This window comes from Oncorhynchus clarkii, chromosome 12 (genome assembly GCF_045791955.1).
Source record: "Oncorhynchus clarkii lewisi isolate Uvic-CL-2024 chromosome 12, UVic_Ocla_1.0, whole genome shotgun sequence".
NCBI lineage: Eukaryota > Metazoa > Chordata > Actinopteri > Salmoniformes > Salmonidae > Oncorhynchus > Oncorhynchus clarkii.
In genome coordinates this window covers 5,608,696-5,621,611 of record NC_092158.1, presented here as the reverse complement: position 1 = coordinate 5,621,611, position 12,916 = coordinate 5,608,696, and the positions used below count along the sequence as shown (strand labels likewise).

At 42.0% G+C, this 12,916-nt stretch overlaps 1 protein-coding gene across 1 annotated transcript in view; it reads right to left on the bottom strand.

The window, feature by feature from the left end:
- The window catches only part of LOC139421845 (DCC netrin 1 receptor), a 729,366-nt gene that overhangs the window by 203,403 nt on the left and 513,047 nt on the right, over positions 1-12,916 (bottom strand). The window contains exons 9-10 of the mRNA XM_071172971.1: positions 12,386-12,540; positions 8,252-8,400 (exon numbers count right to left, since the gene is read on the bottom strand). Of these exons, the coding sequence (XP_071029072.1) occupies positions 8,252-8,400; positions 12,386-12,540 (304 nt within the window). The remainder of the gene's footprint in view (positions 1-8,251; positions 8,401-12,385; positions 12,541-12,916) is intronic.

Genomic DNA, 12,916 nt, shown 5'->3' with positions numbered 1-12,916 from the left:
AGTTAAGATCAAATTCTTATTTTCAATGACGGCCTAGGAACAGTGGGTTAACTGCCTGTTCAGGGATAGAACGACAGATTTGTACCTTGTCAACTCGAGGATTTGAACTTGCAACCTTCCGGTTACTAGTCTAACGCTCTAACCTCAAGCTACCCTGACGCCCCTGTTGTATCAATATATTTTGACCCTGACAGTTTACAACCCAGGGTTACTCCAAGCAGTTTAGTCACCACAACTTGTTCAATTTCCACATAATTCATTACAAGATTTATTTGAGGTTCATGGTTTAGTGAATGATTTGTCCCAAATAAAATGCTTTTAGTTTTAGAAATATTTAGGACAAACTTATTCCTTGCCACCCATTCTGAAACTAACTGCAGCTCTTTGTTAAGTGTTGCAGTGATTTCAGTTGCTGTAGTAGCTGATGTGTATAGTGTTGAGTCATCCACATACATAGACACTCTGGCTTTACTCAAAGCGAAATGACTTTAGCTTCCCTCCAGGCCTGAGGGCACACACCTTCTAGTAAGCTTAAATTGAAAACATGGTAAATAGGAGTGGCAATATTGTCCGCTATTATCTTCAGTAATTTTCCATCCAAGTTGTCAGACCCCGGTGCTTTTTCATTGTTGATAGACAACAATCATTTTTTTCACTTCTTCCGTACGGAATTCAAAATTGCAATGGTTGTCTTTCGTAATTTGGTCAGATATACTTGGATGTATAGTGTCAGTGTTTGTTGCTGGCAAATCATTAAAGTAGTTGGCAACGTCAGTGGGTTTTGTGATGAATGAGCCGTCTGATTCAATGAATGACGGAGCAGAGTTTGCCTTTTTGCCCAGAATTTCATTTAAGGTGCTCCAAAGCTTTCTACCATCACTCTTTATATAATTTATCTTTGTTTCATAGTAAAGTTTCTTATTCTTTTTTATTTAGTTTTTATTCATTATTTAGTTGCCACGTTCTGACCTTAGTTCTTTTGTTATGTCTTTGTTTTTCTATGGTCAGGGGGTGAGTTGGGGTGGGCGGTCTGTTTGTTTTAGTATGGTCAGGGCGTGAGTTGGGGTGGGTAGTCTGTTTGTTTTAGTATGGTCAGGGTGTGAGTTGCGGTGGGTAGTCTATGTTTGTTTTAGTATGGTCAGGGCGTGAGTTGGGGTGGGTAGTCTACGTTTGTTTTAGTATGGTGGGTAGTCTGGTTGTTTTAGTATGGTGGGTAGTCTATGTTTGTTTTAGTATGGTCAGGGCGTGAGTTGGGGTGGGTGGTCTATGTTAGTTTTAGTATGGTCAGGGCGTAAGTTGGGGTGGGTAGTCTATGTTTGTTTTAGTATGGTCAGGGTGTGAGTTGGGGTGGGCAGTCTGTTTGTTTTAGTATGGTCAGGGCGTGAGTTGGGGTGGGTGGTCTATGTTAGTTTTAGTATGGTCAGGGCGTAAGTTGGGGTGGGTAGTCTATGTTTGTTTTAGTATGGTCAGGGCGTGAGTTGGGGTGGGCAGTCTGTTTGTTTTAGTATGGTCAGGGCGTGAGTTGGGGTGGGTAGTCTATGTTTGTTTTAGTATGGTCAGGGCGTGAGTTGGGGTGGGTAGTCTATGTCTGTTTTAGTATGGTCAGGGCGTGAGTTGGGGTGGGTAGTCTATGTTAGTTTTAGTATGGTCAGGGCGTGAGTTGGGGTGGGTGGTCTATGTTTGTTTTAGTATGGTCAGGGCGTGAGTTGGGGTGGGTGGTCTATGTTTGTTTTAGTATGGTCAGGGCGTGAGTTGGGGTGGGTAGTCTATGTTAGGTTTAGTATGGTCAGGGCGTGAGTTGGGGTGGGTAGTCTGTTTGTTTTAGTATGGTCAGGGCGTGAGTTGGGGTGGGTAGTCTATGTTTGTTTTAGTATGGTCAGGGCGTGAGTTGGGGTGGGTAGTCTGTTTGTTTTAGTATGGTGGGTAGTCTATGTTTGTTTTAGTATGGTCAGGGCGTGAGTTGGGGTGGGCAGTCTGTTTGTTTTAGTATGGTCAGGGCGTGAGTTGGGGTGGGTAGTCTATGTGTGTTTTAGTATGGTCAGGGCGTGAGTTGGGGTGGGTAGTCTATGTGTGTTTTAGTATGGTCAGGGCGTGAGTTGGGGTGGGCAGTCTATGTGTGTTTTAGTATGGTCAGGGCGTGAGTTGGGGTGGGTAGTCTATGTTAGTTTTAGTATGGTCAGGGCGTGAGTTGGGGTGGGTAGTCTGTTTGATTTAGTATGGTGGGTAGTCTGTTTGTTTTAGTATGGTCAGGGCGTGAGTTGGGGTGGGTAGTCTATGTTTGTTTTAGTATGGTCAGGGCGTGAGTTGGGGTGGGTAGTCTATGTTAGTTTTAGTATGGTCAGGGCGTGAGTTGGGGTGGGTAGTCTGTTTGTTTTAGTATGGTGGGTAGTCTGTTTATTTTAGTATGGTCAGGGCGTGAGTTGGGGTGGGTAGTCTGTTTGTTTTAGTATGTTCAGGGCGTGAGTTGGGGTGGGTAGTCTGTTTGTTTTAGTTTGGTCAGGGCGTGAGTTGGGGTGGGTAGTCTGTTTGTTTTAGTATGGTGGGTAGTCTATGTTTGTTTTAGTATGGTCAGGGCGTGAGTTGGGGTGGGTAGTCTATGTTCCTTTTTATATGTTGTGTGTATGTGTTTGGCCTTGTATGGTTCTCAATCAGAGACAGGTGTCGTTTGTTGTCTCTGATTGAGAATCATACTTAGGTAGCCTTTTCCCACTTGTGTTTCGTGGGTGATTATTTTCTGTTATGTGTCTGTCACCTTTCAGAACTTTTTAATTTCTCCTTTGTTATTTTGTTTAGTGTTCTCTGTTCAATAAATATATGATGAACACTTACCACGCTGCGCTTTGGTCCTCACCTCATTCCAACGACGAGCGTCACATCAGTTTAGTCTCATGATTTCTCAATTTGCGGTACGTTTTCCAATCGGTTGTTCTTGTGTTTTATTGGACATTTATTTTGCCTCATCCCTCTCAAACATACAATTTTTCAATTCCTCATCAATTAACAGTTTTTTTAACAGTTTTAAAGGTCATTTTCTTAATGGGTGCTTATTAGTAACTGGAATAAGTAGTTTCATAAATGTGCCAAGTCCAGCGTCTGGTTGCTCCTCATTACACAACACGGACCAACAAATATTCTTGACATCATCACCATAAGAATCGCTACAAAACGTCTTGTATGACCTCTGATACACTATATTAGGCCCAGCCTTTGGAACTTTGTTTTATTTTCCCTAGATATGGATATTAATCATATTTATCAAATCAAATATATTTATAAAGCCCTTCTTAAATCAGCTGATGTCTCAAAGTGCTGTACAGAAACCCCCAGCCTAAAACCCCAAACAGCAAGCAAGCAGGTGTAGAAGGATGGCTATATACAGTATATTGTGATCACTACATCCGATGGATTTAGATACCACTCTTAAGCAAATATCTGCAGAATTAGTAAAGATGTGATCAGTACATGTTGATGATTTCATTACTGTGCTGTTTGCAAATCCCCTTGGTAGGTTGACTGATAACCTGATCCAGGTTGCAGACACTGGTTACAGGTTGAAGGTTTTCCTTGAGTGGTCAGCTTGATGAAAGCCAGTCAATATTTAAAATCACCCAGGAAATATACCTCTCTGTTTATATCACATACACTATCAGGCATTTCACACATGTAATCCAGATAGTGACTGTTAGCACTTGGTGGTCTATAGCAGCTTCCCACCAGAATGGGCTTTAGGTGAGGCAGATGAACCTCTAGCCATATTACTTCACCAGTATTTAACATTATCCAGATACTGACTGTTAACACTTGGTGGTCTATAGCAGCTTCCCACCAGAAGGGGCTTTAGGTGAGGCAGATGAACCTCTAGCCATATTACTTCACCAGTATTTAACATTATCCAGATACTGACTGTTAACACTTGGTGGTCTGTAGCAGCTTCCCACCAGAATGGGCTTTAGGTGAGGCAGATGAACCTCTAGCCATATTACTTCACCAGTATTTAACATTATCCAGATACTGACTGTTAGCACTTGGTGGTCTGTAGCAGCTTCCCACCAGAATGGGCTTTAGGTGAGGCAGATGAACCTCTAGCCATATTACTTCACCAGTATTTAACATTATCCAGATACTGACTGTTAACACTTGGTGGTCTATAGCAGCTTCCCACCAGAAGGGGCTTTAGGTGAGGCATATGAACCTCTAGCCATATTACTTCACCAGTATTTAACATTATCCAGATACTGACTGTTAGCACTTGGTGGTCTATAGCAGCTTCCCACCAGAAGGGGCTTTAGGTGAGGCATATGAACCTCTAGCCATATTACTTCACCAGTATTTAACATTATCCAGATACTGACTGTTAACACTTGGTGGTCTATAGCAGCTTCCCACCAGAAGGGGCTTTAGGTGAGGCATATGAACCTCTAGCCATATTACTTCACCAGTATTTAACATTATCCAGATACTGACTGTTAACACTTGGTGGTCTATAGCAGCTTCCCACCAGAATGGGCTTTAGGTGAGGCATATGAACCTCTAGCCATATTACTTCACCAGCATTTAACATTATCCAGATACTGACTGTTAACACTTGGTGGTCTATAGCAGCTTCCCACCAGAAGGGGATTTAGGTGAGGCAGATGAACCTCTAGCCATATTACTTCACCAGTATTTAACATTATCCAGATACTGACTGTTAACACTTGGTGGTCTATAGCAGCTTCCCACCAGAAGGGGCTTTAGGTGAGGCAGATGAACCTCTAGCCATATTACTTCACCAGTATTTAACATTATCCAGATACTGACTGTTAACACTTGGTGGTCTATAGCAGCTTCCCACCAGAAGGGGCTTTAGGTGAGGCATATGAACCTCTAGCCATATTACTTCACCAGTATTTAACATTATCCAGATACTGACTGTTAACACTTGGTGGTCTATAGCAGCTTCCCACCAGAAGGGGCTTTAGGTGAGGCAGATGAACCTCTAGCCATATTACTTCACCAGTATTTAACATTATCCAGATACTGACTGTTAACACTTGGTGGTCTATAGCAGCTTCCCACCAGAAGGGGCTTTAGGTGAGGCATATGAACCTCTAGCCATATTACTTCACCAGTATTTAACATTATCCAGATACTGACTGTTAACACTTGGTGGTCTATAGCAGCTTCCCACCAGAAGGGGCTTTAGGTGAGGCATATGAACCTCTAGCCATATTACTTCACCAGTATTTAACATTATCCAGATACTGACTGTTAACACTTGGTGGTCTATAGCAGCTTCCCACCAGAAGGGGCTTTAGGTGAGGCATATGAACCTCTAGCCATATTACTTCACCAGTATTTAACATTATCCAGATACTGACTGTTAACACTTGGTGGTCTATAGCAGCTTCCCACCAGAAGGGGCTTTAGGTGAGGCATATGAACCTCTAGCCATATTACTTCACCAGTATTTAACATTATCCAGATACTGACTGTTAACACTTGGTGGTCTGTAGCAGCTTCCCACCAGAAGGGTCTTTAGGTGAGGCATATGAACCTCTAGCCATATTACTTCACCAGTATTTAACATTATCCAGATACTGACTGTTAACACTTGGTGGTCTATAGCAGCTTCCCACCAGAAGGGGCTTTAGGTGAGGCAGATGAACCTCTAGCCATATTACTTCACCAGTATTTAACATTATCCAGATACTGACTGTTAACACTTGGTGGTCTATAGCAGCTTCCCACCAGAAGGGGCTTTAGGTGAGGCATATGAACCTCTAGCCATATTATTTCAACAGTATTTAACATTAACAAGGGTGCCAATACTTTTGGAGTTAACTGTAAATCATTCCTGCCTGGCCTGAACTGCTACATGCTAGACCACACACCGTGTTTGTGTCTGTGTGTCAGTAACAACAACCTCTTGTCCCTTCTCCCACTGCGACAACATCTGCAGGTCAGGGATTGGCCGAGTCAGCCAGCCAGACCCACACCACAACCTGGGATAAATGGAGGGAAATCATGATTCACAAGGAGGGATCTCAAAGGAAGGAAGAGAGTGTGTGTGTGTGTGTGTGTGTGTGTGTGTGTGTGTGTGTGTGTGTGTTTGCATAGTCCCTTCCAGGAAGAAATTAAATATAATTATGTACAGCTAAACAAATACAGTGCCATTTTGCTAATTGGACTACTACTGTATTCAAAGGCTTTACGCAAGGGGATGAACCTATTGGTGGTGTTGATAGTCTATTATTGGGAGGGGGACGGGGGTGGGGAAGAGGGATGGGTAGGGGGTGGGGAAGAGGGAGGGGGATGGGGAAGAGGGAGGGGTAGGGTTGAGGAAGGGGAGAAAGTGAGGGGAGAGCAGGAGGGGAAGAGGGAGGGGGATGGGGAAGGAGAGGGTGGAGGTTGGAGGAAGGGAGGGAGATGGAGTGGGACGGAGGAGGTTGGAGGAAGGGAGGGAGATGGAGTGGGAGGGAGGAGGTTGGAGGAAGGGAGGGAGATGAGTGGGAGGGAGGAGGGGGGAGGTTGGGGAGAAAGGGAGGGAGAGAGAGGGGGAGAGCAGGAGGGGGAGAGGTGAGTGGGAGGGAGAGGAGGAGGGGACAAGGGAGGGAGGAGGGGGGAGGTTGGGGAGAAAGGGAGGGAGAGAGAGGGGGAGAGCAGGAGGGGGAGAGGTGAGTGGGAGGGAGAGGAGGAAGGGACAAGGGAGGGAGGGAGGGAGGGAGGGAGGGAGGGAGGGAGGGAGGGAGGGAGGGTGTGTGTGTTTGCATACGGCATAGTGCCTTCCAGGAAGACATGAAATAGAATTCTAAACAACTACAGTACGATCAACATCTTCATTTGCACGTGGCAGAAGGTGTAAATACATTATGTACTGTGGTATATTATATACTTCTATATATACTATATATACTATATGTACTGTAATGAGGTGGTATATTATATACTTCTATATATACTATATGTACTGTAATGAGGTGGTATGTTATATACTTCTATATATACTACATATACTGTAATGAGGTGGTATATTATATATTTCTATATATAGTATATGTACTGTAATGAGGTGTTATATTATATACATCTATATATACTTTATGTACTGTGGTATATTATATACTTCTATATATACTATATGTACTGTAATGATGTGGTATATTATATACTTATATATATACTATATGCACTTTAATGAGGTGTTATATTATATACATCTATATATACTTTATGTACTATGGTATATTATATACTTCTATACGTACTGTAATGGGGTGGAATATTATATACTTCTATATATACTATATGTACTGTAATGGGGTGGAATATTATATACTTCTATATATACTATATGTACTGTAATGGGGTGGTATATTATATACTTATATATATACTATACGTACTGTAATGGGGTGGAATATTATATACTTCTATATATACTATATGTACTGTAATGGGGTGGAATATTATATACTTCTATATATACTATATGTACTGTAATGAGGTGGTATATTATATACTTCTATATATAGTATATGTACTGTAATGAGGTGTTATAGTATATACATCTATATATACTTTATGTACTGTGGTATATTATATACTTCTATATATACTATATGTACTGTAATGGGGTGGTATATTATATACTTCTATATATACTATATGTACTGTAATGGAGTGGTATATTATATACTTATATATATACAGTACGAGTCAAAAGTTTGGACACATCTACTCATTAAAGGGTTTTTCTACATTGTAGAATAATAGTGAAGACATCAAAACTATGAAATAACACATATGGAATCATGTAGTAACCAGAAAGTGTTAAACAAATAAAAATATATTTGAGATTCTTCAAAGTAGCCACCCTTTGCCTTGATGACAGCTTTGCACATTCTTGGCATTCTCTCAACCAGCTTCATGAGGTAGTCACCTGGAATGCATTTCAATTAACAGGTGTGCCTTGTTAAAAGTACATTTGTGGAATTTCTTTCCTTCTTAATCCATTTAAGCCAATCAGATGTGTTGTGAAAAGGTAGTGATGGTATACAAAAGAGAGCCCTATTTGGTGAAAGACCAAGTCATTATCATGGCAAGAAAAGCTCAAACTACCAAGCTTTAATTATGCTAATTACTTTCAGAGAAAATGGAGAGAACTTAGTACTGGCCCTGTGCCATTTTCAGGTGAACTCATATAACCCAGAGCTATAGTTAGCTCTTTTATCTTTTATCTGTGTCAGATTGGGCCGTGAGAAACATGTACCTGTTCCTTGCCAGAGGGTGTCTCGGTCCAGAGCAGTCTGTACCCCAGCAGGGGCCCGTTGGCGTAGACCGGGGCGTCCCAGGAGGCCTGGATGGAGGTGGGGGAGATGGACTCTACCTGGAGGTTCTCCACCGGCCCGGGGACCTGCACTGTTGGGACAGGAACACATGAACGGATCAGAAACACACACACACACAGACATGATCGGATCAGAACGAGACATACATCAGACACACAGATTCACACACAAATCATAGATCACGCACGCACACACACACACACACACACACACACACACACACACACACACACACACACACACACACACACACATAGATACATGGAGAACAGGAGAGTTAAACATAATTCCTTTTCCACTAAATTGAGGTGCCTCCAAGGCATCACTCCAATCCTCCGTCGCCATAAGGCTTTAACCCATTACAGTCTAAGCTTCGTCACATTGTAAGGCTTTAACCCATTACAGTCTAAGCTCCGTCACATTGTAAGGCTTTAACCCATTACAGTCTAAGCTCCGTCACATTGTAAGGCTTTAACCCATTACAGTCTAAGCTCCGTCACATTGTAAGGCTTTAACCCATTACAGTCTAAGCTCCGTCGCTGTAAGGCTTTAACCCATTACAGTCTAAGCTCCGTCACATTGTAAGGCTTTAACCCATTATAGTCTAAGCTCCGTCACATTGTAAGGCTTTAACCCATTACAGTCTAAGCTCCGTCACTGTAAGGCTTTAACCCATTACAGTCTAAGCTCCGTCACATTGTAAGGCTTTAACCCATTACAGTCTAAGCTCCGTCACATTGTAAGGCTTTAACCCATTACAGTCTAAGCTCCGTCAGATTGTAAGGCTTTAACCCATTACAGTCTAAGCTCCGTCACATTGTAAGGCTTTAACCCATTACAGTCTAAGCTCCGTCACATTGTAAGGCTTTAACCCATTACAGTCTAAGCTCCGTCACATTGTAAGGCTTTAACCCATTACAGTCTAAGCTCCGTCGCTGTAAGGCTTTAACCCATTACAGTCTAAGCTCCGTCGCTGTAAGGCTTTAACCCATTACAGTCTAAGCTCCGTCACATTGTAAGGCTTTAACCCATTACAGTCTAAGTTCTGTCACATTGTAAGGCTTTAAACCATTACAGTCTAAGCTCCGTCACATTGTAAGGCTTTAAACCATTACAGTCTAAGCTCCGTCACATTGTAAGGCTTTAACCCATTACAGTCTAAGCTCCGTCACATTGTAAGGCTTTAACCCATTACAGTCTAAGCTCCGTCACATTGTAAGGCTTTAACCCATTACAGTCTAAGCTCCGTCACATTGTAAGGCTTTAACCCATTACAGTCTAAGCTCCGTCGCTGTAAGGCTTTAAACATCATTAGAAATGACTACACAGCATTATAACAGCATTATAACAGCATTATAACAGCTTTATAACAGCTTTATAACAGCATTATAACAGCATTATAACAGCATTATAACAGCATTATAACAGCATTATAACAGCATTATAACAGCATTATAACAGCATTATAACAGCATTATAACAGCAGTATAACAGCATTATAACACTTGTTGTCAATGTAATGCTAATGGTTTTACCCATACCTAACTCTAATGATAATGTCTTTAGGCCTGATTTTAAAAAAACAGATAAACATGCAACTAGAGTACAGTACTTACACTGTACCTATACAGTAAGGTGTGTGTGTGTTTACTTACACTGTACCTATACAGTAAGGTGTGTGTGTGTTTACTTACACTGTACCTATACAGTAAGGTGTGTGTGTGTTTACTTACACTGTACCTATACAGTAAGGTGTGTGTGTGTTTACTTACACTGTACCTATACAGTAAGGTGTGTGTGTGTTTACTTACACTGTACCTATACAGTAAGGTGTGTGTGTGTTTACTTACACTGTACCTATACAGTAAGGTGTGTGTGTGTTTACTTACACTGTACCTATACAGTAAGGTGTGTGTGTGTTTACTTACACTGTACCTATACAGTAAGGTGTGTGTGTGTTTACTTACACTGTACCTATACAGTAAGGTGTGTGTGTGTTTACTTACACTGTACCTATACAGTAAGGTGTGTGTGTGTTTACTTACACTGTACCTATACAGTAAGGTGTGTGTGTGTTTACTTACACTGTACCTATACAGTAAGGTGTGTGTGTGTGTGTGTGTTTACTTACACTGTACCTATACAGTAAGGTGTGTGTGTGTTTACTTACACTGTACCTATACAGTAAGGTGTGTGTGTGTTTACTTACACTGTACCTATACAGTAAGGTGTGTGTGTGTGTTTACTTACACTGTACCTATACAGTAAGGTGTGTGTGTGTTTACTTACACTGTACCTATACAGTAAGGTGTGTGTGTGTTTACTTACACTGTACCTATACAGTAAGGTGTGTGTGTGTTTACTTACACTGTACCTATACAGTAAGGTGTGTGTGTGTTTACTTACACTGTACCTATACAGTAAGGTGTGTGTGTGTTTACTTACACTGTACCTATACAGTAAGGTGTGTGTGTGTTTACTTACACTGTACCTATACAGTAAGGTGTGTGTGTGTTTACTTACACTGTATCTATACAGTAAGGTGTGTGTGTGTTTACTTACACTGTACCTATACAGTAAGGTGTGTGTGTGTTTACTTACACTGTACCTATACAGTAAGGTGTGTGTGTGTTTACTTACACTGTACCTATACAGTAAGGTGTGTGTGTGTTTACTTACACTGTACCTATACAGTAAGGTGTGTGTGTGTTTACTTACACTGTACCTATACAGTAAGGTGTGTGTGTGTTTACTTACACTGTACCTATACAGTAAGGTGTGTGTGTGTTTACTTACACTGTACCTATACAGTAAGGTGTGTGTGTGTTTACTTACACTGTACCTATACAGTAAGGTGTGTGTGTGTTTACTTACACTGTACCTATACAGTAAGGTGTGTGTGTGTTTACTTACACTGTACCTATACAGTAAGGTGTGTGTGTGTTTACTTACACTGTACCTATACAGTAAGGTGTGTGTGTGTTTACTTACACTGTACCTATACAGTAAGGTGTGTGTGTGTTTACTTACACTGTACCTATACAGTAAGGTGTGTGTGTGTTTACTTACACTGTACCTATACAGTAAGGTGTGTGTGTGTTTACTTACACTGTACCTATACAGTAAGGTGTGTGTGTGTTTACTTACACTGTACCTATACAGTAAGGTGTGTGTGTGTTTACTTACACTGTACCTATACAGTAAGGTGTGTGTGTGTTTACTTACACTGTACCTATACAGTAAGGTGTGTGTGTGTTTACTTACACTGTACCTATACAGTAAGGTGTGTGTGTGTTTACTTACACTGTACCTATACAGTAAGGTGTGTGTGTGTTTACTTACACTGTACCTATACAGTAAGGTGTGTGTGTGTTTACTTACACTGTACCTATACAGTAAGGTGTGTGTGTGTTTACTTACACTGTACCTATACAGTAAGGTGTGTGTGTGTTTACTTACACTGTACCTATACAGTAAGGTGTGTGTGTGTTTACTTACACTGTACCTATACAGTAAGGTGTGTGTGTGTTTACTTACACTGTACCTATACAGTAAGGTGTGTGTGTGTTTACTTACACTGTACCTATACAGTAAGGTGTGTGTGTGTTTACTTACACTGTACCTATACAGTAAGGTGTGTGTGTGTTTACTTACACTGTACCTATACAGTAAGGTGTGTGTGTGTTTACTTACACTGTACCTATACAGTAAGGTGTGTGTGTGTTTACTTACACTGTACCTATACAGTAAGGTGTGTGTGTGTTTACTTACACTGTACCTATACAGTAAGGTGTGTGTGTGTTTACTTACACTGTACCTATACAGTAAGGTGTGTGTGTGTTTACTTACACTGTACCTATACAGTAAGGTGTGTGTGTGTTTACTTACACTGTACCTATACAGTAAGGTGTGTGTGTGTGTTTACTTACACTGTACCTATACAGTAAGGTGTGTGTGTGTTTACTTACACTGTACCTATACAGTAAGGTGTGTGTGTGTGTGTGTGTGTGTGTGTGTGCGTGCGTGCGTGTGTGTGTGTGTGTGTGTTTACTTACACTCTGGCGGCGTGGTGAGTTTGAGTGTCTCGGATCTCTCCCCAGGCCCGTTGTCGTTGTAGGCCACCACTCTGAAGGAGTAGGTCTCCTCTGGCTTCAGGTTACTGACAGTCAACTGGAGGGTCTCTGGCTCCGACACGTTCACAGATCTCTCCCTGAAACAGCAACAGACACGTTCACAGACCTCTTCCTGAAACAGCAACAGACACGTTCACAGACTTCTCCCTGAAACAGCAACAGACACGTTCACAGACCTCTTCCTGAAACAGCAGACACAGAGAGAGGAAACTCCCCCACATAGGAGACCCCCCACACACAGGAAACCCCCCCACACAGGAAACTCCCCCACACAGGAGACTCCCCCACACAGGAGACCCCCCACACAGGAAACTCCCCCACACAGGAGACTCCCCCACACAGGAAACTCCCCCACACAGGAGACCCCCCCACACACAGGAAACTCCCCCACCAGGAAACTCCCCCACACAGGAGACTCCCCCACACAGGAGACCCCCCACACAGGAAACTCCC